General features: G+C 22.8%; 6 protein-coding genes across 6 annotated transcripts; 5 read left to right on the forward strand and 1 right to left on the reverse strand. All coding sequences in view use genetic code 6, as the record gives it.

The window, feature by feature from the left end:
• Positions 1-377: 377 nt before the first annotated feature.
• On the forward strand, positions 378-2,779 carry TTHERM_00470840 (transmembrane protein, putative; the record flags this gene model as incomplete). The annotated part of the gene is made up of 2 exons (XM_001032974.2): positions 378-1,959; positions 2,022-2,779. 2 exons carry the CDS (start codon positions 378-380, stop codon positions 2,777-2,779), a joined length of 2,340 nt encoding a protein of 779 aa, XP_001032974.2.
• A 2,300-nt stretch (positions 2,780-5,079) lies between these two features.
• TTHERM_00470850 (transmembrane protein, putative) lies at positions 5,080-11,387 on the forward strand (the record flags this gene model as incomplete). The annotated part of the gene is made up of 5 exons (XM_001032975.2): positions 5,080-5,539; positions 5,884-6,491; positions 6,709-8,302; positions 8,404-10,548; positions 10,621-11,387. 5 exons carry the CDS (start codon positions 5,080-5,082, stop codon positions 11,385-11,387), a joined length of 5,574 nt encoding a protein of 1,857 aa, XP_001032975.2.
• Positions 11,388-14,699: 3,312 nt separating this feature from the next.
• TTHERM_000470869 (hypothetical protein) lies at positions 14,700-15,020 on the forward strand (the record flags this gene model as incomplete). The annotated part of the gene is made up of 1 exon (XM_012798703.1): positions 14,700-15,020. One exon carries the CDS (start codon positions 14,700-14,702, stop codon positions 15,018-15,020), a length of 321 nt encoding a protein of 106 aa, XP_012654157.1.
• An 83-nt stretch (positions 15,021-15,103) lies between these two features.
• Positions 15,104-19,064, forward strand: TTHERM_00470870 (transmembrane protein, putative; the record flags this gene model as incomplete). Its single annotated transcript, XM_001032977.2, has 3 exons — positions 15,104-16,019; positions 16,081-18,231; positions 18,298-19,064. 3 exons carry the CDS (start codon positions 15,104-15,106, stop codon positions 19,062-19,064), a joined length of 3,834 nt encoding a protein of 1,277 aa, XP_001032977.2.
• Positions 19,065-19,526: 462 nt separating this feature from the next.
• Positions 19,527-21,656, reverse strand: TTHERM_00470880 (hypothetical protein; the record flags this gene model as incomplete). The annotated part of the gene is made up of 1 exon (XM_001032978.2): positions 19,527-21,656. The coding sequence occupies exon 1, from the start codon at positions 21,621-21,623 to the stop codon at positions 19,527-19,529; it is 2,097 nt and encodes a 698-aa protein (XP_001032978.2). The 5' UTR covers positions 21,624-21,656.
• Positions 21,657-22,522: 866 nt separating this feature from the next.
• TTHERM_00470890 (Serine/Threonine kinase domain protein) lies at positions 22,523-26,631 on the forward strand (the record flags this gene model as incomplete). Its single annotated transcript, XM_001032979.2, has 8 exons — positions 22,523-22,939; positions 23,098-23,214; positions 23,345-23,463; positions 23,689-23,784; positions 24,038-24,224; positions 24,298-25,379; positions 25,447-25,591; positions 25,654-26,631. The coding sequence occupies exons 1-8, from the start codon at positions 22,670-22,672 to the stop codon at positions 26,629-26,631; spliced, it is 2,994 nt and encodes a 997-aa protein (XP_001032979.2). The 5' UTR covers positions 22,523-22,669.
• Between the last annotated feature and the right edge of the window lie 1,228 nt (positions 26,632-27,859).

The following is a 27,859-nucleotide window of genomic DNA, read 5'->3' on the forward strand; positions in this document are numbered from 1 at the left end:
AACTAACAAGAAAACTTCAATTAAATTGGCAGCTTATTATTCACTTAAACTTACAATAGCATTTAATATTTATAATTACTAACTCAGAGTTCACAAAATTCAATATACTAAATTTCTTTAAAAATTCATTAAATAATGAATGAGCATTTTACTATATTAGAAATCAGTGATATCTAAAAAGTAGATAACCAAGAGCAGTAAGTATTAATTAATGATCTTAAATATTAAATTCTTAAATAAAATGAATTATCAAACAATTTTAAACATTTAAATTATGAATATAGTTAAATACTACCTGAAAAAAGTAAACATTTATTTTTTATTATTTATAATTAATTTTTAATTAAAAATTTTAATTAGATTTTAACTCAATGAAAATGGAAAAAAGAACAATTCCAAATTAAAAATTAGTGAATTTAAGTGAATAAACAACGTCCGAAATTATGGAATAGTAATACCAAAACGCTAACTTAGAGTGTAAAGGTTTTGATTTAATTTAAGTATTGAGCAATTCTAATCGTTGCAACTACAATGAATTAAGTTCGACATAAAAAATTTTAATATCGTCAAATGAAATTATTCAAAATAAAACTTAGCACTTATAATTAGATTAGACTCCTAAAATTAAAAGCAGCTTAGAAAATACTGAAGAAAATAGTCTTTCTAAGTCAGAAAATAAAACATTTCATGAAAAAATTTAAATTGAACAAATTTCTTATGAAAATGAAAACAAGGCTAAAAGTCCAAAAATAAAGTTACAAAAAGTGAAATTATAATAACAATAACCTTCAATTGACAGCAGGCACATTTCAAAAATAGAAAAATTAAAAAGACATTTGATTACTAAGTTAGAGATACCATAATGCAAAAAAAGGATATCTTATGTTAAATTAGCAGTGCTATTGAGTGTTTTCGGTATATTATCCATTTGGGCTTTGACAATAGCTTATTATTTTCTTGCTAGAACTTTGTTCATAAATCAAAGAGACAAACTTATTCATGTTTCTTTACCAATGAGTCTGAGGTCTCTATCTTCAACTTAAATGTATTACTCTTAGTATATTAGGTATGTTGATGAGGATATTTTCCCTGGTATAAAGTAAGATAAATCTTGGCAGGAGTTTAAATTAACTAATATATAGAGAATTAAGTAAGATAATTAGTAATTTGATGATATTATGACTCAAATAATTAGAAGCGACAAATAATACTACCCATATTTTTAAAATACAACTCAAATACCATTCACATTTACATGGCTTAGAGATGATAAAAGCTTTAATCGAGTAAAGACGAATTAAACTACTTCTTATTTTTACTTTCTATTTATTTATTTTAATATGGTACATCGTTATTCTACACAAGTTTATGATGTATTAAATGAAGAAGCATTTGATGTAAATAACTTTCTTCATTTTAATACTATATTAACTGAGTTATAAGATATTATTGAATAAGATGCTTAATAAAATATGGTTTATATTACTTAAAATTATCAACAAATGTCTTACATAGTAATAGCAATATCATGTATGATACTGATATAACTTTTAACAATAAAATACAGCATTACTCTTAATAACTAAAGCTATTTAAAGCTAATTACTACTTTTTCACCTGAGGCTTTAACTGAAATAAGAAAAGAGCTTGACATAGTTTAAAAAAATTTTGAATATTTTAAAAATAACCAATACCTTTATCAAGTAACAAACAATGCATAAGTTTCTTAAACTTATTAATAAGGTAAAAATTATTTTAAACAAAACGAATTCCTGCATGGTATTTAAAAAAACTAGAAAAGAAAAATGATCTCTGTAACAACAAATTTACCCATTTTTTCCTTCAAATTATTATTAATCTAAGCATTAATAATTACTTGTTTAGTCTTACCTCCTTAGATAGTTTCTTACATTACTTCTTTGCAAACTCAGGAATGTCAAACAAACCTTTCTCAAATGAGTAAATAATTTATACTTTTTGTTTAACTAATTTTAAATATTTAAAAATAATTAATAAATTAGATCTCCTTTATGATATGAAAAGCTAAATCGCAAGTAATATGTACTTAAATATAGGATTAATATATCAAAGAATGAACCCAAATAACTAAATTTATTTGCAAGATGAATATGACAATGAGATGCCAATATTTACTTAATTAAATTCTTAAAGTCTATCAGATTTAAGCAATTTTATGAGCAAGACTATAGATTAGAAAAGATTTTATTAAAATTATTATAACAACTTCTTCTATAAAATTCTTAAAGAAAATATCTGTGACCCAATATAAAATTTTCCTCAATTTACTAACTTTACAGCAACTAACTTTCAATACTAAGATTGCAAAAAAATAAGAAACTAAATTTTAACAAAAGGTTTTTAAATTTCAGTTACTTATTTTTATGATTAGATAAAACCAATCTATGAAATACTTAGTGATCCACAAGATATGAATTCAAAAATAATATTTTAGAAGTGGTTTTAACAATTTAACTTGCTTGAGTTCGATTAGTATGTTGATTACATGCTTAATACTATTAACATCCTCAAAAACTTTATCATTTAAATGAGTAATGATTATTTAGAGTATATGGATTTTCTTTAGATTATAATAATGATTTCATACAACTCTTTTATCATAATTCTTTGCATATTTTTAACTAGATACGTAGGAGTGTACATTGAATAAGAGTCTCGATTTTCCAAACAAATCTTAGAAATAATTTCTTTAGATCATATAATAAGCAACAATTACATTATCAATTAATTATAAAAATGATTTAAAACTATTTATTTTTATTTTGCAAATTATATTAAGATTAGTATTTATTTGTATCTTTTTTTCATAGCCAGGTTGATTAAAATAAAAAAAATTTTTTTGATTCTGATAAAGAGGCATCAAACAAAAATGTTAAGTATTTTTTCTGTTTTAATAAAAATATTTCTTAAGTCTATTAACTTAGATATTAATTATTTGATAATTTAATAACCCTACACTGTATTAAAATTAAAATACTGTTCAATTTTTAAAATATTTAAGTAATACCTTAAAATATACATATTTTTGAGATTTAACAATTTTTTTAATTTCTAAAATACTTCAGTAATTAATAAATTAAAATTAAAGTAAAATTTGAATATAATTTGATTCTTTTTCTTTCACCTAAAATATCTTTCAGTTTTGGTTTTGATTTGTGTAATTCAAAAAAGATTCAATCTAAAAAAAGCACATTAATTTTTAGATTACTTCTTACCTATTATTCGTTAAATCTTTAGTTAATTATAAAAAAATACAAGCTAATGAAATAATTTTTACACTTATAAAAAAAAATAATGCATAATTTTAAATTTAAATTTCTTAATAAAATAAGGCTTAAATAATAAATTAAAAAAAAATAAAATAAATTTAAAGGATTTGGAAAATTGACTCAATCAGTATGTATGTATGGGTTTATACTCAAAATATAATTTTAAACATATAAGAATTTTTGTATTTATCTTAGTTCTAACCACAAAATATAAATCATTTATTTATATCCAACAAATTAATAACTCTTAAAATATTTGGTGGTTCTTTTTTTAATTTGTTACATCAAATGGCAATAAAGAAAGATAATTTTACACTTTTTTTAATTCGAAAAAATTCTTAATTTATTTATATAAACAAAATATTTATTTGAGTCTTAAAATAAATAGATACAGAAGACTTAAATAATTCATTTAGATATCAAGGTTTGAATATTTTTTATTATATTTATTTATTTTCTGTAATCTAAATTATTATTACTTCTACTTAATTTATTTTTGGAAAAATATTTATATCTTCAAGAAATTTAATATTGAAGCTTTTTATAATTTTAAGAGTATCTAAGATATCATTAGAATCAGAATAGGAAAATTAATAAAAGATTTTTATTTCATTGTTATTTAATATGCTTTCAATTTTAATTCGATAGTAAATAATAATTTAGTTATGAAGATTTGTTTAATAGGTAAAAATCTAACATTACATTGATAAATTTTATATTAATAGAGAGAAATTATTTTTAATTTTTCTTCAATTTTTAATTTTACACAATTAAGATGATAAATTAACAACTTACCGTTTTATTAATTGTTAAATTTCTTCTATATTTTATCTTTTTGATGTAAAGATAAATTTATTTCATTCATTTCTTTATTTTTACAAAAAAATTAATGGAATAATGGAAAAAAACATATTTCTAACTACTAATCATAATTCAAAAATTTAAAAAATATAAAAAGTAACATGAATAAGATATCTTTTATTAAGATAAATTAACTAAATAATGAATTTTTAGAGATTTTTCTTAGCTAAGAAGTTACAACGCATATTTTAATAAATTTATCTAATTTAAAATAGTAATTACCAAAATCAGTAGTCTATTTAAATCAAAATATTTCTAAAATAAAAAAATTATTGGGATATTTTTCTATTATTTAAAGATTTATATTTTTCTTATTCTTGCTTTTGGAAAACCCCTTACTTTTTTTACAATTAAAGTTACTAAAAAAATGTAAAAGAAAAGTTAATAATTAGTTAACTTTCAATTTAAATTCTTTTCGAGTGCGTAACAATAAAAAAAAATATTTATCTGGAATTTTTAACTTAAATAATCACACTTAGTCAATTATCTTTAAGAGAAAAATATATAATAAAATCAAAAATTGGTAAGTGATTTGATTAGAAAATTAGAATAAAAAATAAATTATTTTTGTTTATAAATAGGCTTAAAATGAAAAAGTTTTTAATTTTTATTAAATATTTTTGCTAAAAATATATCTTTAGCTTTTTTATTTTTGGTAGCATTAAAAAAATTAAAATATGCGTTGGTTATGGTCCTTTTATTTATAATTATATAATTTTAATTTGTTTCTATCAAGTTACTCCTATTTTAATGCTCTAGGAATTCACTATTTATACGACAATCAAAAAATTAATATTTTGCTAATAGCTTTTGAAGTTGATATAAATTAATATAGCAAAAAAAAAATTAAAAAAAAATTAAAAAGGTAAAACTTAATATTTAGATACATAGTCTATCTTAGGTCTAGTGAATGATTATAAAGGAATATTACATCAACTAATTTTATATCACATTTCACAGTGTTAAGAGAAATACTCTTTTTGCTATTGTTCTCTTATTCTTTTATCTATTATGCCTTATATTTTTATTAGCTGCTTAAGGCGTAATTGATAGAATATAGAAGAATGATAAATAAAGTTTTAATGAAATTAGAGACTCTTTGTATTTAGATAAAACTTATGGAGTATGGAAATCAGTCATTTTTGTAGCTAGCATATCATATAATTTTGTTTTTTTTTTGGCTTTCTTAGTTGATTTAGCTACTTACAAATTCAAAAAACAATATAAAACGGAAGGGATATTTATGAATATCGTTAGCTTTCTATGTAAAATATATATGAATGTAATATTTATCCCTAGCTTGTGGGGCTCAATGATAAATTTACCAAGTCCGTTAGCTTTTATAAATTTAATTTTCACCATCTTCTTTGGTAATAGTTAATTTAATTACTTTGATCATTATTAGATTGCACTTTTCATATATTAATTTATATCATGACTTTAATAATACCTAATCTTATGAGAAATCCTTAATTTAAAAAGTAAAAAAAATTATATCACCAGTAGCCTTAAACTTTCAAAGATAAGAAAATAGTAAAAAAGAGCATGAAAATATAATTTTGATCAATATAAATTTTATGAAGTTATAATTAAGGACAAACCTCAATTTTATTAATCACGCATTCATTAATTTATCAATTTTTTATTTTAAGGGAAATACCCATCAAAATTGTTTATAATGAAATAAATTTATATTAAAATAATATATAAATAGGTATAGCTATAGAACTACATGATTTTGATTATTGTTTATTTTCAAATACTTCAGACAAGCTTTCTAGAATCTAACTGAATTCTGCTTCAGTATTTAAAATTCTGATTTAAGTTGTTTTAGCTTTTAATAACGCAGTATTGTAATTAGATGCCTAAGATTTTTTATGCTTTTTATACATATGCTTTTCAATAGCTTGCACATTAAAATACAGGGAATATATTAGTTTTTAGATCAGAAATTTTAAATTGATGACTGAAATTGCGTATTTGATTGTTGTAACTTTAGCGATTTTATTAAGAAGTAATCTAGAAAGAGTAAGCTTTATATTTTTAATGATGTCTTTTAGTGGTTTTGGGTACAAATTTGTATAGTAGAACCATAAAATCTAAACAAATTTTGAAGAAGGATATATTAAATTAAATGAATGGATAGAATAAAAAAATTAAAATAAAATTTTATTCTATATCTAAAATGTCTGTAAATAATTGGAAAGATTTAACTCTATAGACTATTTCTTAAATCCTTATTCTTACATTTTAGAAACTATTGCCAGTGATCATATTATTTACTGTTCAAATTAAAAGAGGTGCTTCTGTCAATTTTCATAGGTAAATAAATATCATTCTCACTAAGATTACACTTTTCAAATTAATTAAAATATACTCTGATTTTTAAATAGAAAAAAAAAAGAAATACAAAATTGCTTATTTTCTTAATTAAAAATTCACAAATCAGATAATTATAATTTTTACACATATTTAAATATTTAGCATTCTTTCTTAGTGATAATTTCTTAATCTAAAATATATTTCAACTAAAATTAAGGATGTCAACCTCAAAGATCTCTCTCTAAAATCTCAAACAAAAGCATAATCAGTCCTTGAAAGTAAATTTGATGATTACATTAATAGAAAATTTCTGTTAACTCATATTGATTAGTGCTTCTTACAAATGAAAAGCTGGAATATTAAAAACAAGACCATTAATAATATTGATTTTTATTATATCAATTTCTTGATTGAATAGTGTGGAATTAGAGCTAATGTTTTGTATTAAATTGAGCTAATTAAAAGCTAAATATCAACATAGTCTATTTTTTTTTAATTATACATTAATTATTTGGTAGAAAAGTCAAAAAGTAATTTTGAAGAGTTAGATAAACGCACAAATTAATTAGTTTTGGGTCTAATCTTTGAGGAAACCCTTCTAAATGCTCAAGAATAATTTGAAAAGTGCGTCGTATTAAAATTAAAGTTAATGAGCTTGCTCAATACTGATTTCGTAGATATAAATGAATTTTAGAAGTTTGCAATTAATCTATTTTATATGAGAATTAGTTTTAAAAAAAAACTGTAAACACTAGCAAAAATAAATTACCAAAATTAAAATTTGAAATAACTTATTTCTTTGTATTTGGATATTTTAGCTTTTATAGATACTTAAAAATCAATCATAGACAAAAGTAAGAATCATAAAGAAAAAGCTAAAGCCTCAAAAATAAAGAAACAGAACTCTGGCTAATATGAATAAAAATCAAAAATAGAATCCAGACTAAGCTCCTACTCTAATAAAAGTAATATTTATGATCCTTTTGATAAAAACGTTTGCGCCTTTTTCTTAAAGGTGAGAAATTCTGAGTTAGGATTAATATGGAGAGTATAAGAATCATTTACTTCAATTTATGGGTTTAAAAATCCTTTAAATCAAAATATAAATTTAATAATACCAAATTCTATTCATACTCTTCATAATTAAAAAATGAAAAATTTTGTTTCCCAAATAGGTCTTAATAATGAATAGATAATTAAATTGTCATTTTCAATAGCTGCTACAAGTTAAGGATTCGGATTACCAATTTAATTAGAAGTTTCTGTAGACCATGTTTCCCATTTTAATGAAATTGGGTTAGTCGTGATTACTAGAGTGATTGATTCAGAATATCATTATTTGCTTTTGGAAAACAAAGAAAGACACATTAAAACTAATTTAACAACTAAAGATTTTTTCGAGTTATATTTAGAATAGCATTACAAGCTTTCAGAAGTATCTTAACTTGATATATGTAAGATAATTCCTCTATTAAGCTATCAATATTACTTGAAAAATAATGATAATTAATTGAAACAAACAATTGCCTTTTTACCCTCTAAAAATGCAGAAGGGCAATAAGCAAGGAATTATTTTAAAAATAAAACTTCTAAGTTACAAAAATAAGATAATTTAGATTTAGATGTTTATAGCAATAACCCTGATTTTGAGGCTTTTTTAATTGATTTTAAATTGGTTAGATTTAGCTCTTCAGATTTTAAATCTTGCATCCTATAAATTAATAAATTTTAAAAAATTCGAAAGTAAAAAGACATTCAATATGAGCTTTCTCTACTCAGAGAGGAAGTAGATAAACTGCTATCGAATCAAGGTATTTTTAAATCTTAATTCTAACTTTAAATGTTTTTCAAATTAATATTAAATCTAACTTAATTAAAACATCAAATTTCAAAATTTTATTTTTAAAAATAGGTTTTTAATAAGAATTTAATTCTGAAGCTTATGAATAGTGCTTTAATAAATCTTTCAGAGAGTAGTCTAAATAAGAAAATTTGCAGACTTTTACAAAACACACAAATTAAATTTTGAGTTCTGAAAGGCTTTTTAGTAATTGTTTATTATCTCCTAACAGTACAGCAATAAATGATACCAAGAGATCAATGAGTTAAACATCAAATGTTGATTATTTTTTATCAGCAAATTTTAAAAAGACGCAATTTCTTAAATAATAATCTGACAAGAGTTAAGATGATGCAACTCTTTCAACATAGCGTATAGAGTTACAGCCAAACAGCATAATTTAAATACCATAGTCTAAAATTTCATAAACATCAAAACACGTCAACAGTATTAATTAACTTCTAGGATTTGAAGAACCAACACTAAAGCAAGATATTTTCAATTAGAAGATAGAGGAAAAAGATGTTAATGATGAAAGCAGTGGGTTTAATTTGGAAATAAAAAATGTTTAAAGTATTAGATAGAAAAAGGCTACTTTAGAAACTCAAAGCTTTGCAAAGGATTTTAACAATTCTTTTTAATTGGGTCATTTGACAGCTCGAGATCATTTAAATTAAAATAATTCAATATTAACAAACCCAAACTAAAAAAGCATCCATCCTTTTAATAATGAAAATATTTACATAGAATATGCAGATATAAAAAGCTCCCCAGCAATAGCTTAAACTTAAATTTAAGAAATGATGCAAGAATCAGATGATTAGCAAAACTAACAAAAAAGACATAACTATCTAAAATAAACTACCTAAGGTGGAGATACTACGGGAAGAAATTATAAATAATAATAATCTGGTTAGCAAATAGATTATGTTAGTAGTGATAATGGTAATTCTAGTTTCTAAGCATCTAAAATAAAAAATAGTACTAAAATAAGAGCTGCTTAATCATCAATATAAAGTTCTTAGAGCAGCACTTAAGAGGCACTAAAGACTGTTGAAAAGAAGATAATGTCAATAAAAACAAGTTTCGGTTTATAAATTCTTAACTTGTTTGGAAGTTTATCAGTTCTCTTGATTGTTAGTATGATCATTATATAGTATATTTCTATTTAGAATGCTTTTAGTAAGGCTATTACTGATTATTAATTCGTTTAGTGGCCTATGGAAACATCCTCAGAAACAACTTTGATAAAGTATAGCATACAAATGATCTTGATTTTTTAACAATAACTCTTTCCTAATTTTAATTCTCAATGGATAAGCCTTGAGAAAGATAATATGTAGCAAATAAAATAGCTTTCAGTATCAACATATAATTTGTTTAGAAGCTAAATGGACAGTAATTATGATTATTCGCCTTATTTTTTATAAATAACAAAAGATAGAATTACTTTTATCAATATGTAAGATTATTACTCTTTTCCAATAAAGTAATATAATATTACTACTGGTAAATCAACGTTTATTCAACAATACATGTCAGCACATAATAGCTATTACTAATTCCCAGATGATTATACAAACTAAGCAGCTATTATTACAGATAACTACAATCTATACAAGAATTTAATGGATGATTTGAATGTGATAATTATTGATAGTTCAACAAAATCTTTAGATTCTATTTAATAAAATGTTTAATTACTAATGATTTTGAGTATAACTCTTTCATTTTCTATGGTTTTTCTAATTATACCTATAAATGCATATATTTAGACGTAAAGAGAAGAAGTTTTAAGACTATTCTCAACGATATCCTATACAAATATTATGAAAATAGCTTCTCCAAGTTTGATTTTTTTGTAAAGTATGACTTAGACTACATTTAGTAAGGGTATTAATTCTAAAAATGTCTAAAATAAGAGGCAAGATAGCATCAAAAGATAAAGTTAATCATAAGTAAGAAATACTGCTTAGTTAAATAAAAAAAGAAATGAATTCTTAATAAACTAAACAGCTAAAGAAATTATTTGTAGAAATCTGGAAATATCATAAAAAAAAAAAAATACTTCTCTAACTAATAGTCTACCAAAAGTAACTTTAAAAATCTGCTTGGGTTTGTGTGTACTATTTGTTATTATAATTACTATACCAATTATCAATTAGATACTAGCTTAGAATTTTAAGGATGAGCAAAAGGTCACTATTAATTTTATACGTAAAATTTTTAATTTATATATTTATATTTCTTTTACTAAAAATATTTTTTAAATCAAAAATTAATTTATAGATTCACTCTTTAATTTGAAGAATTCTTTATGTGAGTCTATATACTTTACCTATGCAACTATATACTCTAATTTTAAATTGTAGCAGGGAGCACTTTACAACTCTTAAGTCTTTGAATAAATGGCTCCTTAAATATTGAATCTAGCTGAGAATAATTTACAGGATTTCAGCGCTAAAGTTTCTGACTCATAACAATAAACTAGATATGGGTAGATAGATTATGAAAAGTTTTTTTATCCTGTTTTGCAGTAAGATATTTGCCAAACTTTAAAAGCTAATCCAAATTTTTCATAAAACACCAAATATAATATTAATTTAAGCATATGTGATCAATAATAAAACTTTATACTCAAAAAAGGGTTACAAACTGCTTCTAAATATTATATTACTTAGCTTAATTCTGCTTTCTAAACATCTGTATCTGCAGACTAAGCTAATTATTACAAAATAATGTAATCATGGCAAACTGATTTCGATATTAAAAATTTTGATTCATTTTTCAAATTTATGACATCAGTCATTAATAGTCTTTCAGATTTCATAACTCAAAAAGGTAATAGTTATATAAATCAAATGCAGTTAACAGAAATAATATTAACAGTACTACAAATCAGTATTTTAGTAATTGTTTATTATTTCGGATGGATAACATTTTATTATAGAACTTAATTTGAAATGAATCAAACAAGAAGACTCCTTAGTCTTATTGATATATAAATTATTATGGATAATTCATACATGCTTTCTTATCTTAATAAAATAAAATGATTGATTTGACTTTCTGTTTGCTTTTATTCTTGTTTCTTATTCTTTCCCTTTATATATATTTATTAAAAAATTAACTTAAAAAAATTTTAAAAATAGAATTTTAATGTTATTTTTCTTCATTCGTATTTGTATGTCTTGAAAAAAAATATGTGTAAATTAAATTATTGATCATTTTTCATCTGATAAATTCTTTCTTTGGTTATTTAGCAAAAATTAGCAATAAAAAACAAAAATTTTTTCAAATTCCTACATTATCAAAAGTAATTAATTTTATTTTTTTTTAAAGTTCAAATCTTTAATACTTTTAAGTAATTAGTTCTAATTAATTAATTAATAATCCACTATGAAATTAGATCCTTAATTAATTTACTAAAATTAGATTCTCAATTTGATAAGAAATATTACATATATTTTTTACTTTTTTACTTTTTTACTTCAGTAATCAAAATTTATTTAAATCATAATATTAAAAGTAAAATAAAGTAAAGAATAGGAGTAAATTAAATAAGGTGATTGTATTACAGCTGTTTGTAAATGAATTTTTAATAAATTAGGTTTTTTTAAAAATATTTTTAAGAACTTTTTTTAGTTTCAATAATCAATTTTCATAATTTTTTGATTAAAAATATTGTCAACTTTTTAATGTTAAAACATTAAGAAAGAAAATTGTCTAAATTAAATATATTCAAACCCATGCATGTTAAAAATTTAAGAGGAATAGCTTACTATTACCAAAAAATAATTAATTATTGTATTATTTTGAAAGTTTATTAAGAAAATAGTCTTATTAATTTAAATTATATTTTAAAAATTCTTTTTCTTCAAAATTAAATATTTATTAGATGTAAGTTATCAAATTTGAAAGTATTTTTCCTATTTACTTTTTTCCGATTTTTTTCGTTTAAGTAAGTTTTAGGTTAGATCTTTCAATTTAGTAATTAACCATAAATCAAAAATATAAACTAAAAAGGGGATATTTTGTTTTACCAAATAAAACCAGACAAATTATTAAGAAATATCTAATTCGTTTAAATCCTGTTTTTTAATAAATTGAAATAGACTTGTTATTTTATTTTTAATATTAGCGATCCACTTTAAACGTATTTTTGGTTTTATAAAAATCGCTAAACAACATAGTTATATGGATAACCTTATAAATTTTTTCTGTTCAATTGAATTTATAAACAAAATAGGTAAATTAAAGATAATAAAAATTTGCGTATATATAAATAAGTCAACCATTCAATTTTGAGGATAAAAAATAATATATCTTAAATTATTGCTATAAAAAATTGTAAATTAAGAAAAAATAAAAGAAAAGACTAAACGATATAATTAATATTTTTTAATTTAATTTAAACAAAAAGAATAAACAAAAAAAAAAAAAGTTAGATTATTATAATTTATTTAAGAAGGATAGGCTTTTATTAAGACTTAAAATGAATAAATTAAAGGAGTATTATTGTAATCAGTTTTTTATTACATTTCACTCCTTTTAAAGGTAGTATGCCTTAGGGATTATTTTACTCACAGTAGAGATAGGGTACTACTTTTATTTTTTAATAACACAGCAGACCTCTAAGTTCATAGAAAAGTAGGGTTTTAAAAGCTTTGATGGAATTGCAAGTTCTTTAGATGTAAGTGATGAACATAAAAAAAGATACAGTCAAAATTTATTTTTTGCATTTCTAAGTATTAACATGTGCATTTTATTGATGATAATTACTGATGTCATTTACTATATTTGGAGCACTATTTAAAGAAGCCCTTATGAATAAAGAGATAATCAAATATCTATAATTTAAAATATTTTAAGCTTTTTCCTAAAGATTTACTCCTACTTGATCTATGCACCTTCTGTGTTATTTAGTCTCTATGATGTAGACTGGGTGAAAATATTAAATATAGTAATATCCATTATGATTGGTAATACATTATTGCAAATTCTCTTAATTAAATTTTAATTCGTATCAGTAAATTTTTATAACATAAATTGCTTCATAAAGTAGTTTTTGAACAATGAAATAATTTACGTCAGAATAATTACACAATAAACAAAGAGTATATTACATTTGATTGTAATTAAAAAATACATAATGAATGCCAAAAATTCTTGAGATTTTTCAACTAAATACTTGAAAATACTTTGATTAAAAATGAAATAAATAATGTATTTTTTCATAACAAATCTGATGAAATCTATTAATCAAAATAAAGAAATTCAAGTATTTAGTCTTTTTATTTTACAGATAATAAAATACTTCATAAGAAAGATTCAAGTATTCATCTATCAAATAATTTATTTTCTTAAAATTAGTTAATTTAAATGGAAAATAGTTTGATAAATTTTATTCAATCCTATTTTAAATCTTTAGTTTAATTTTTCTTTTCTTACTTCCAATTTATAATACTTAGGAGTTTTGGCAGATATACATGATTTTGATTACAATCTTAATTAAAGTATTTCTATTGATGCATTATCTTAATACCCTTTAAATCTAATCTAAATCTCCAAAAGATTTTTACTTTCAATACTAATCTTCAATAGAGGATTATATAACTATGATATTAACTCTATTGTGTGTTTAGTCTGCTCAGGTTTTGGTATCATTTATTAGTCATATTATAGGTAGTATCATGTTTACAACATTAGAGTTATATAGTATGTATTTATCATTTTATTAGCTGTATCTTCATTTTTCTGTCTGATTATCAAAACTAATTTGACTTTGAGCATCAACATCCTACTTCTAGTAACTCTTCCTATTATTATAAAGATAGCCTCAGACATTTAAAAATAAATGTCGTCTTTTTACAACAGATTCATTCAACTTCCTGATAAAATATAAAATAAAAATATTTAATCTTAAATTTACTACATATAAGATGCTATATCACAGCTAGATAAGTTTAATCACTTCGATTATTTTTAGAATCCTAATTCAATAATATTAGAATCAATTACTAATGATCATATAGAGTAATGTAAGTAGAAGCATTGCTTTTGCTAAGAGATCGTAATTAAAATTTCTAAATAATTCTCTAAGATTTAAATTTTTGCTGACTTAATATTTAAATTAGCAAAAAAAAAAATACTTAAGATATTTTTTTAAAATCAAAAGGTAAAAGGCAATAAAGAAAAGAAATAGTAAAAGCGAAGAGACCACCTGATTTTACACATAGATACTCTTTTTAGAGAAATTTTGAGGACTTGTAACAATCTAAATAAAGTCCACTTTTATTATATTAACTTTTTAGTTGAGTAAGTAAAGTCAAAAGCGCATACTCTTTTTTAGATTTAAAGATTAAAGCATGAATTCCCCAAAACTTCTATTCTATTTTAAATTTATTATTAGTACTTAACTCACAAAATTAACAAGTCTTTCAAGATAGAAAATAACACCTTTTTGGGAGATATTGTAGGCCTTATTTTTGAGGAACACTTGCGAATTGCTTCTTAAATATATGAATCTTCTTTATATTAGAAATTAGACCTCCTTAGTATGCTAAATAACGACCATATTAGTACGTATTAGGTCTAAGAGTGTTGTTAAAAATTGTATAATTCAAGAAACCAACTAAAATAGAAGATCACTTTTTTAAGTAAGCTTAATCCAAATAATCTATAACTGAATATAATTAAAAATGGGTTTAATCAAAATTTCTGTTTCGTCCTCAGCAACAATCAAATACACTTCTAATAATAAATTAACTAAATGTAACATAAGAAAATTATAAATGGCACAGTCATAGCCTCTTCTTAGAGACATAATTTATTCGAAAGCGACTCATGCGTACTATTTCTTAGCGCTTAAATGTCATCGCTTGGAAATATACTTAAAGCATAAAAATCATTTGAATAGATGTTTGGTTTTCCTAATTATATAGGTAGAAATATCCACAGCATCATACCTAATTCTATGATTTAAGAGCACCAGTAGTAGATTAAGTAATATTTATATGGTTCTGAAAAAAAATATGCTAGTACAACTACAGTTTCTTGCGCTCTGGCTAAAAATTAAGAGAATTTTGCAGTTCCTGTAAATGTAAAAGCTACAATTGATCATGTAAGTGCCTTTGATTAAATAGGTTTTGTATGCACAATTTCCCTTAATTATGACATAAGTAATTGCATGTTAATTTAAAAAGATACTTACAGTCTTTAAATAGTGTCTAAATAATTTTATCATACTTTTCTTAAAAAAACATTTGATCTTGACGAAATTCCTTAAATTAATGCCTCTAAAATTTTCCCATAGATACCTACACTTGTTCAAAACGTTGATACATAATAAATTTAGATTAAAGATACACTGATGATTTTGCCTTCGTTTTCAAATTCTAGCCTCCAGCAATTAGAAAACAATAACTCTTCAAAAGAATATTTTAAATCATCATCACTGACAGATAAAATATTGAAGTGGTCAGAATAGGAAATCCATTCAAATAATAAAAATTTTAATTATTATCATGTTTTTTTAGAAATTTAATACACTAAAAATAATGATTTCCCATGCTTTATAATATCAGTTAAAAATAGTTAAAAAATATGTAACATGTATGAAATCTAGCCACTTATTTAGTAACTCCAAGCAGAGTATACGAAATTTAACTATTAAACCTCTAACTTTGGTAAAAAAGAAAATATTTTTTTTTCAAACTTGTCATTAAATTAACTATTATAAAAATATAGAAATTGAAAGCCTCAATAATATATAGTAGCAGTCAACGAGAATAGGATATTCTGAATTATTTTAATTTAATGAAAATAATTCCGTTCATGCTCTCTACTAATAGAAAAATTCTATTTCAAATGTTTAGAATTAAGTAAAAACTTTTAAAAATTAGAAAACTCTCTTCTAAGATGTAAATAGCAGTAAGGTAGAAGAGATTATTTCATCTAGACTTGAATAGAAAGATAGCCCGTTTTTAAATATTTCTAAAAAGACTCATGTTAGCTTAATACAATCTCCTTAAAATACAAATTAAGAACTTTCGCATCTTATTTATCAGGATATTCCTAGTACTTACAGATAAAACGACAGAGAGTTTGGTTAAATTTCTACAAGATAAAATTTAGATGCATCCAAAGCTTTTACTCCAAAATATTTTGATGAGGATTTACTTCAAAGAAGTGAAAGAAAACAAATTAAATAACTGCCTGAAAAATTTTGGAAAAGTCCCAGCTTAGCAACCAAAACTAGTGAAAAGACACTTAATAAATAAAATAGACTATCTAGAGATATTATAAAAAGATTGTAAGCTTTTCAGGAAGGTAAGCTTAATGAGAGTACAAGCAAAAAGAAAGATTTAGAGAATACATAAATACCACAAACTCCTAATATTCATAGTGATTTAAATTCTATTTCTAATAACATGGGCTAAACTATATTGAAAAATAGTATTACTAGTTTTCATCATAATAATATGATGACATTAGAAAATTAAAAAAGTTTCTAAAACATTCAAAAAATGATAGATTTAAATCAATTTTCAAGCTAATAAGTTGATTAATAAGAATTTTATGATCAAGTTTTATCTGAAAAATAGTAAAATTAAGGCAGTAGTCCTAAAGTTAGATTTTAAGACAATTAGTCTAATAATAGCAACCAAGCAGATAATGGAATAAAAAAAAACTATTAACAATCTTCATTAGTTAGTAGTTCAAATTCAACTAAAGAAGCATTGAAATAGGTGGAGAGAAAAATCATGACCACTCAAAACAGTTTAGGCTTAAGGCTGCTAAATTTATTTGGCTTAGTTTCAGTTATTTCCATTTCTTTAGCCATAATTCTACAAGGCCTGTAAATAACACTAGCGTTTGACAGAGCCTAAGTAGATTTTAATTTTGTCTCATGGCCTATGGATATCGCGTCATCGATGTCATAAATATAAATATATATAACCTAATATTACATGGTACTATTTTAATTAATTCCAGGTTTAACCAAAAGGTGGACTACGGTAAAATCTGAGTGCATGGGTAACATTAAAATTTTAAATGATGAATGGACTAATCTTTGGATTGCATAAATTGACAGCTCGTAACAATATACTCCCTATTTTCATGATACTATCAATAGAGAAATAAATTGGTCAGTTAACACAGATGTTAAATCTAAAAAGGATTAATTATTCAAATTGTCAAGCTCAGAGTTCTATTTCGTACAAAATTATTTGACTGCTTACAAATCCTATCCACTATTACAATCTGATAGTTATAATCAATAAGCAATTTTAATTAATAATTATCAACAATATTTTGAACAAGCTAATTATGTAAAAGAAGATATACAAAACACTTCTATAACCTCTCTTAAATCTATTACTTCTAATGCTGCTCTTCTAATGTATCTTTGCATTTCGCTCTCTTTATGCATGCTTATTTTCATTTTTCCAATTTATGCTTATTTACAGTTCTAAAATGAGTAAATTTATAGACTAATGTCTACTTTAAATGCAAATTGCATAATATAAATGTCTAAACAAGCAGTCTCTAGTCTTAGTAACTTCCAGTTCGCCCTTTAGTAATACAAAGACATATAAAAGTTAACTGGCTCTGTTTCACAAAAATAAAACAAAGCTAAAGGTTCTGAAAAAGATATTAAGATTCAGAAATAATTACCAACCTTTACAGACAACTAAAAATAGCTTATATTAAAAAATTTAGAAAAGCCTAATAAGAAAAAAACTATTTCCACGTGTGAACCTTTAAAAAAATTCTCATTTTGTATGCTATTATTGAGCATAATAGTATTTGCAGTAATTATCACTCTTCCTATTGTATCCTACTTCTTAATAAACAACTTTTAAGAAGAAGCAATATTAAACGTTTAAGTTTTAAGTAAATTTTATTTATTTTTTTTTTTAATCTTTAATGGTATTTAACTAATATACATCATTAAAATAGGTTCTCTTTATGATTTAAAAAACTCTTTTTCGTACTCATACTATCTCACTTTAGGAAACATATACTACAGCCTTAATAGTCAGTAACTTTATAAAGGGTACTTTTTTGGTGAAAGAATACCATCCTTTTTCAAAGACAACTCAGAGAAATTAAGTAATGTACTTTAAATAGTTTCACAATCAAGTGCTCGCAAAAGATATGATGATTAAGATTATTAAAAGTTTTTCTATTAAATACTTAAGGCAGATGTTTGTTCACCAATAAATAATTATCCTTAATTTGTAAACTAAAACTAATACAATCTAGATTTAAGCTAATGTTCTACTCTTCGAGGTGGAATATTAACAAAAGGATATTAAACTGCTGCAAAATTTTTCTTTGACAGCCTGTAATCTGTGAATGATTTAATTTCTTTAAATAAAAATAATGATTTAAAAAAGGTTTTAAGAGGTTGGGAATATTAGTTTGATATACCAAACTTTAATATTTATTTTAGAATGACAATTGATATTTTATCAATATTAAAAGATTTTATGAAAGGTAAGGGAGACAAGTATTTATAATAAATGTAAACTACTGAAAAATTAGTTTCAGTATTTGAAATAGTCATATTATTCCTTCTCTTCATATTTTGGTGGGTATTTTTCTACAGAAAAATGCAAATAGAAATGAATGAAAATAGAAGGTTTTTAAGTCTTCTTGACGTCTCAGTGGTTGTAGAAAACACCTATATGCTAACTTATCTAAGCAAAATAAAAATTTTATGAAACAAAATAAACTCTTTTATAAAAATAAAAATACTAAATAAATTATTAACAAATATCTATTACTAAAACTATTTTTGTATAAATATGTATTGTTTATTAATTAAATTGTATAAATTTTATAAAAATTTCCACAAAAAATTTCATTATTTTTATTTATTTATTTAACATAAAAACCTTTACAAATAATTTTAAAGTATTAAAATTAATGAATAAATAAACAGAATTTTTGTTTCTAGATGTTTAATTAATTTTCTTTTTTTTTAATGAAGTATAATTAAGAATTGTGGCTATTTATTTTTACAAAAAATTTAAAAATAAAAAGAAAAAAATTAATTAAAGTATAAAAACAGTAGACTGTTTTAATTTATTCAATATATTACTTTAATAAATATTTTACTGCTTTATAAATTTGTTACATTTTTAAATATATTATTGATTTAAATCACTTATTTATTGCTCTATTCATACTTTTTCTTTCAATAAAAAGTAGTCTTATATGTCGAAATCTATAAATTTTCTATCATAATGAGAAGAATTATATGAATTATCTATTAATTGTAAATTATTTTTTTTTAAACTGTCTTTAGGGCTGTTATCGCAAGTTTAACTTTGCTTGTAATATAATTACTATTTTTTTATTTCAGAATTATTTATAGTTCTAGGATCTTCCCATGGTAAGAATTATGTAAAAGTTTACCTATTTTAATTTTATTATTAGTTTCTTTCTTCTATTTTTAGCTTTATAGGTTTTACTCCAATTTATTAATCGCCAGTAAAATCTCTGTGTGAATGTATTTGCAAATCGTTATAAATTTTATCCTAACTTTACATTCTATTATGATAGTACTTATTTTCTTTTACTCTTTAGCTATTCTATTGTTTAGCCAAAGATTATGTCAAGCTGCATTACTGAGCTTTTTATTTAAAATAATCTGCTTGGTATTACTGACCATTATAAGAATGCAAATTAAGGTTTTAACTGGTCTAATGTTTTTTTTATTAGTTTTCTGGTGATAACTACTTTTGTGTTTAGATTGGAAAATAAGTTTCTTATATAATTTCTCTATTTTATTTATTTTGAGGAGACTTGTATATTTCACTCGAATATACCACATTTTAACTTGTGTATTCAGATTTTTAGTCTAATGAAGCTAAATTGTTTTACAGGCTTTAAATTCCCTTTTGTAGTTATATTCCAAGCTAAATTTTTTTCTTCTTTATATGATGAGGAAGGAAATTTAAAAATTTAGTACTTCCTAGCTATAATTAATCTCTGGTGTCTTACTTATTGATATTTTTTACTTAGCTATATTAATTTGTTCTCTTATCAATAAATTCTGTCTTGATTAAGTTGCAATCAGATGCATTTAAATCTTTTTGGGCTTAATCTTAAATTGTTTATGGTTTGTTGTTTTTTGAGTTAGAAAGATAAGGATTTTGGTTTTTGATTTAAATTTCTATTTTTTCATTTTAAATATTAATATAATTTTATAAAGTATCTTTTAGATCATTTTGTTGGCTATTTGAAGACTAAGCTATATAACTATTCTAATTGCTGTTATTAATACTTTAAAGTTTATCATGTTTTTACTTATTCATGTTTATTACTTTTTTGTTCTGATTGCAATTTAAATCAGGGCTATTTGATTTTAAGCCAGTTCTTTCAGAAAATATTAAAGGATCTGAACATTTATCTATTTCTTCTAGAGATTACCTTAGTTTTATATATAAATCTGATAATCCAAATATTTTAGAATCTTGTTTAATTAAACTCTAAGAGGAGTCATAGTGATAAGAGCAGGCTTGTCTTTTATTCTTAAATTTTGGCTATTTATTTAAATCTATAATTTTTTGCAAAGAGCTATTTAAACTTTAGTTTATACTTGTATTAAAAGGTTCTACAAGGGATTAGTCATAGATATCTTTATTTTTATTCAATTCATTAATACCCTGCTGTAATGTTTCTATTTATGTATTCTTTATTTTTTCTAAGGAACTCACTCTAAATCTGTGCGATTAAATTATGTTATAACCAGAATTACCTTCGTTTAAATTCTATTCTTAAATCTAATTCTTTATTGAGTATTTTGAAGACTGCTAAAGTATATTTTATAAACTTAATCTTTACTTATTTATGTTTAATCCGTATTCTGTTTCAATTTTTTATTTTTACAAATTATGAGGATTTTGAGTATTTTAAGAGGTATTATGGCATAAGCTACTATTAGGTATGGACTAAAGCTGAATATTTGATAATTCATTATTTCTATTACTTTATGATTTATCTTCAATTTTTTTAAAAGTTATTTGTTGGCTCTTTTTATAATTTTAAAATGCTGTAGGTTCACTATCAGCATGGAGTGGAGGCTGCTTACTTTTATCTGTCTTTAATGGAAAAAAATTATATTTCTTAATATCTGGTAATTGAAATTCTTCCATTTTTTTATATTTTTTATAATCTCGAGTAGGACTGTAAAAGCCTTCTTAATTCAACTAAAATTTATTATCTATGCCATTATTTAACTTTTTGTCTGCAAGAATTTACTAATATCTATTCATAATTTAAATTAAAAGCGCTTTGTACAATTAATTTTGTTTTAAGATATTTTTTAACCATAAAATCTAAAATAATTAAGTAAATTTATTAATTTACAAATACTTTTTAATTTCAATTAAATTTTTATCTACAGAAATTGTTTTGAATGGTAAATATTTAAAATCATCAATAACTAGTAAAATTTAATTCCGATTATATTAAAGATTCAATTGTTTAATGTTTACATTCGCTTTCTTTATTCCATCTTAAGAATTAATTTCATTAAATAAAATAATTATTTTTGAAATATTTTTAAAAGTTAAAATCCATTAATAAAAAAAAAAATAAGCAGGGTTTCTAAAAAATTTGCTTAAAAATTGATAAATATTAATAATTTATTTGTTAAGATTAGCTTCTGTTTATAAAAACTTAAAAGAAATGCTAACTATTTATTTTTTTATTTGTTTATTTATTTTTTTTTTCAGTTGAACTATATATGTCTATAGTTAGTTATAAGAATTTCAACATTTAAGTATAAAATTAGATTTTTATTTATTAAATTTTCTTAATATAATTTAACAAATTAAATTAAAACAAATGAAGAAATATTGTGCAAAATCTGTTAGTTATTATAGTGCTTATTAATTGAAACACTTCATAAAATATACAAAAGATTTAGATTTAATATATTCAATAAAGTATGCAATAAAAAGTTGATGAAGAGCCTGCTTAATTTTTAAATGCTTTTAAATTATCAAACAATGTCTTTCTTTATGCAAATTTTATCCTTTGTGTTTGTTAATTTAAAATAAGAATTCTTTAATTAAATCGCCAAAAAGCTATTGAGCATTTTAAAAGTACGTTTGCAATTTGATTGTAATCAAACAACTTCTATTAGATAGCACTAAAACAAAGAAAGTAATACTTATTATAAAAGTCCCCTTCATTTACTTCACTTTTCATAATTAAAAAACATAAATTAAAAGGAGAAAAGGTAATTCAAAAACAAATTAAAAAAAGAAAAACATAAATAGAAAGTAAAGAATTTGATTACCAACTGAAATAAAATATGAGCACAGAGAATCAAAATTAGCAATAAAAACCTGCGCAGGATCCAGTTTCGTGCTACCAAGCGTAGCCCTAAAGAAATTTATTGCATGAAAAAAGAAAAAATTAAGATGGCGAATGGAAAGTAGAGAGATCTTATGAAGTACTAAGCAAATTAGGCAAAGGAGGATTTGCTAAAGTCTACCTTGCAAAAGATATTTCATCAAATGAGTAATATGCAATAAAGGTAGTTGACAAATCCTCATTAGAAAAGGATTCCTTCAAAGAAAAGGTAACATATAAAAATTTAAGACATATGAGCTGGATTTTTAATAATATTTTGACATAGCACAGAGCTTTATTAAATTTTTAATATTAACTGGGCTATTAATTTTTTTTATGTATGATCAATTAGAATAGATTTTAATCAATTTTAAAATAAAACTATAGTTGAACTAAGAAATAAAGATTTAGAAAAGTCTAAACCATGAAAATGTAGTTAAATATTACACTTCTTTCGAGGATTCCTAGAATGTTTATATAGTACTTGAGTATTGCAGCAATTAGGTAATTAATAATAAATAGTTTTCTATTTAAAAATAATGCAAAATTAATATCTATAAATATCATACGATCAATCAATCTATTACTACTTAAATGTATTAATTCAATTTATTCTTAATTATATTAAAAAAAGACTTTTAAGGAGCTACTGGACAGAAGAAAAAGATTAACTGAAATCGAAGTCAAGAGCCATCTTTTTCAAATAATCTAATCCCTCAAATATATCCATTCGAAAGGAGTTATTCATAGAGAGTAAATAAATTCAACATTTATTTTTGTTTTTTACTTCTTTAACTATATTTCATTTAATATCAAAACAATATTCCGCAAAATTTTAACAGCTAACTATTCAAATTTCTTAGAGTGAATTTAGATATTTTTGAATGAATAGAGATAAATATTAAATAACTGAATAAGAAATAAATAACTTAGTTTATATTCCACATTTTATAACACCCTTTTTAATTAAATAATTAGTTTAAAGATAGCAAACATATTTTTAAATGACAAGATGGTAGTCAAATTAGCAGACTTTGGTTTATCAGCTATGATGAAGAATGCTCAAAAAAGAAAGTAATTAATCTATTTATTTATTTACATATATATTTATTAACTCATTGATTAATGCATTCTCTTTTAAATTTAATAGTGGTTTTATTAGTTTGTTTCCTTTTACTATTAAAATACAAAAATTTAATTTTCTAAGCTAATCCATTCAAACATATTTTACATATTTTAGTTTAATTAATTATTTTCTTTAAACGAATCAAATAATTAACAAAACAAATTATTCAAATGGCTATGAAAATTATAAATTTATAAATAGAACTGTTTGCGGGACTCCAAATTATATAGCTCCTGAAGTTCTTAAAAATCAAGGTCATGATTACTTAGTTGATAACTGGGCCATTGGAGTGATAGTTTATACATTTTTAATCGGTAAGCCACCATTCGAAGAAAAAGAAGTTGAAAATACTCTGAGAAACATCAAGGCCAACAGATATTCTTTCCCTGTATTTTCATAAGCCTTTTATAAAAAAATAACATTTTAATAAAATTTTTTTGTTTTATAAATAATTGTATTAGGAAAATTGTACAATTTCAAAAGAAGCAAAAGATTTTATTTAAAAAATCTTGGTTCCTAATCCAGACTAGAGATTAACTATGGATTAAATGCTTCAACATCCATTTATGAAAAGTGAAGAGTATTATATTCCTAAAACATTCCCAATAAGCACCTTAGCACTTCCTCCTACTGCTAACTATTTAAGAAAATTACGCAAAAGCGAGTCTGTTCTAGCTCCGAAATCTTAATTATAATTAGCAAATAATGGAGCTCAGCCTTATGATTATAATTGCCAGAATGAAAACTAAACACCTCATATATCAACAACCCAATCCACAAAGCATTTTTAGCGTAGTAATCACTTCTACTAAACCCAAAGCAGCAGTACTGCTAACTTTAAACCTACTTCACTATCTCAGCAGCATGCTACTACAAATTCTAATAACTTATAGGACACTAATTCTACTAATACAAACGAAAATAATACAATAAGCAGTAACAACCCTAATAATAATGAGATAAACATAGCTAACTAAGAAAATGACAATTATCAATTATTGCGCATGAGAAGCTAAGAAAATATTCAATTTTCTCGTTAATTCTAAAATTACTTCTAAGGTAAAAAAGAAAACTCTCTCCAAAAGTACCCAAGCAGTTAATAATTTACTGGAAATCCAATCTCATCTAATTAAAATATACTTAATTAGCACTAAAGTCCTCCAAAAAATTTAAATACAGCTGCTGGATATTCCTCTGTAGAGAAGCCAAGTTACTCCCAAAGCTCTTAAACAAAAGTCCCAACCCTTACTTCTTCTTAAAAATTCGATATCAAAAAATATAATACTATTCACATTTCTGACACAAATTAAAATTAAAATCATAACAAAGCCAATAATCCTTATTACAATCTTCCTGCATAAAGTGGTTAGCAAAACTCAAATTAGTCACCTTTAGAGTAAATAAATCTTCTGACTCAAAAGTAAAATATTTATTTATTCGATTACATTGACTGCAGCAGCAAATTTGGTCTGGCATACTACTTGAATAACGGAAACGTAGGTATCTTACTGAATGATGGAAATGTAACCTAAATCGTTGATGAGTAAATACTATCCTTTTTAAAATCTTTTTAAACCATTAAATATAAATTTAATATTGTAATAAAATAGAACGTTTGAGCACATCTAAAAAGTTTAAGACAACTATGTTATTCAAAAGTATCCTATTAAATAGATACCTCCCTCATGCTAAAACTTGTTTAGACTGACCACAAATATAAAAGAATACTTCCTCAACAAATACAAACTTATTTGTGTAAAATATATTTTATATTATACCAAACAAAAATGATAAAATTTATTTTTATTTAAATAAAGCCGAAAGTTGAATTGTAAGAAGGAGATTTTGAAAAAGAAGTCTATCTGAAAAAGTTCATTTCAACTAAATAAGCTTCCTTTTTTAGATTTAGTAACAAAGATCTTTAAGTTATTTTTATTGATAAGAGTGAAGTTGTTATCACTTAGCAAAATAAAAATCTATACTTCAAAGATAAGAATGGAACTCAAAAAATTCACACATTAAACCATGAAGATAAGTCTTCGTTACCTCATAATATTAGAAAAAGAATATTGTATATTAAAGATGTTTTCCTAAGTGGTAATCACTCAAAGACACAATAAGCTAACAAGCTACAAGGAACTGATAACTAATAAAATAGTGGCTAAAACCCTACAAAATACTCTTCAACTACTCCTAGCAGTAATAATTAAGTTTAACCTTCCTCTGTCCCTTGCTCTCCCCCAATCTCATCTTTAACTCATTCATCAAGTTAAAACTAAAAATTAACGCAAGCTGCTAATAATATTGTTAACCCTGCATAGCAAATGTCGGCATCATCCTTAACTTAGTATTAATCTGTACCACTTTAAAATGGTTAAAATTAAGCATCTATGTTCAATTCTACTTACCAATAAGGTTTTAATTAAAATAATCCTTAGTCATCTTCATTATCCCCTTTAAATTCTATCAATTAAAATATATCTCCAGTTTAGTAAGACCCTAACAATAATATTAGCAACAATCTCCAAAACAATATATAATTCAGCTAAATAATGAAAACAAACAATAACACTACCTCTTCTACTAACAACTCTGTATCAACATCATAATAAACTCCATAATAATAAGTGCTTAACCAAATTAAATACAATAATAGTTAACAACTCTCTTAAACTGCAAAACTATCACTTTACTAGTCTTAAAAGTTAAGAGTTTCTGTTGAAAATTATCAATCTCCTGTCTCAAAGCCTGTTTAAAACGCTCCTTCAGTCTATCCTCTTAAAATGTATTAATGAAAAACTGAAAAGCGTCAAGATTAAATTTGGTAAAGATAAACATAACAAAAAATCTTATTATCACCTTTAATATAAAAACAAAATAAATAAATAAATTAAGATAAATAAATAAATAACTGATAATTCTATTCAATAGACTTTCTTTATAACCAAATAAAATCGTTCTTAAACTAATATAAATATTATATAATATTCAAAAAGATCTAACAATATATAGATTAATATTATCAATAATGCTTTTAAATATAAAACATAATTTGATAATAAACTTATACTTTATATTATTTATTAAATATCTCTAATATTAGAGAAAGTATATTATTAATATTTGTATGTAAATATTATTGTTGGATTGATTATTTTTAATTATTCTATCAATTTATTATTTTCAAGTATTTATTTCTTGAAACCTAAAAATTTAAATTATTTCCTCTTCTATCTCTTCTATAAAAACGATTTATAATGTTCAAAGTCTTATAAATTTAATTAATTTATTTATTTATTTAAAATACCATCACAATCAATTTGAAATAAATAATTAAAAAAATATTTCTGATTTTTAAACTAGTATAAATAGATATCTTATTAGAATTATTAGTAGTAAAAAATAAGATTGTTTCTATTTATCAAAACATCCTTCATAAAAATTAATTTTAAATTAATCAAATTTTTATAAAAAAATTAATTTTAAATTAATCAAATTTTTATAAAAAAATTAATTAATGTTATTTAAGTTTAATAAATATAAATGCCATCAATAAAAATATATTAGTAGTTTAAGTTTCTGTGCTTAAAATATTCATAAAGATTTTTTAATTTTAGATCATAGTAAAAATAATTTCTTGATCAATAAGATTAAGTTTTTTTACAAGTAAAAATAATTAAATAATTAATACGGATTTATATATATGCTAAAAACTATTTTATTAAATATTCTATATTACAAATATGTTACTATCTCCTTTCAAGCTATCGAAAATAGATAAAATAATTTTTAAAGCTATTTAGTAATAGTGAATTTAGTTTCGTAAGTTATTTTTATTTTGAAATATTAGTTTGGTTATTAATTTTTTAAATAGGTTGAAAAGTCTTTTTAAAATATTTTTTTAGTTATTTATTAATGTGGGAAATTTTCTTTCATTTAGGCACATGTTTAGTCTACAATATTTAGTTTCATTGTTAATTTGTTTATATTTTACAAAATGTTTAAATTATGTTGAATTAAATT

The sequence above is a fragment of the Tetrahymena thermophila genome (assembly GCF_000189635.1).
Source record: "Tetrahymena thermophila SB210 genomic scaffold scf_8254565, whole genome shotgun sequence".
Lineage (NCBI taxonomy): Eukaryota > Ciliophora > Oligohymenophorea > Hymenostomatida > Tetrahymenidae > Tetrahymena > Tetrahymena thermophila.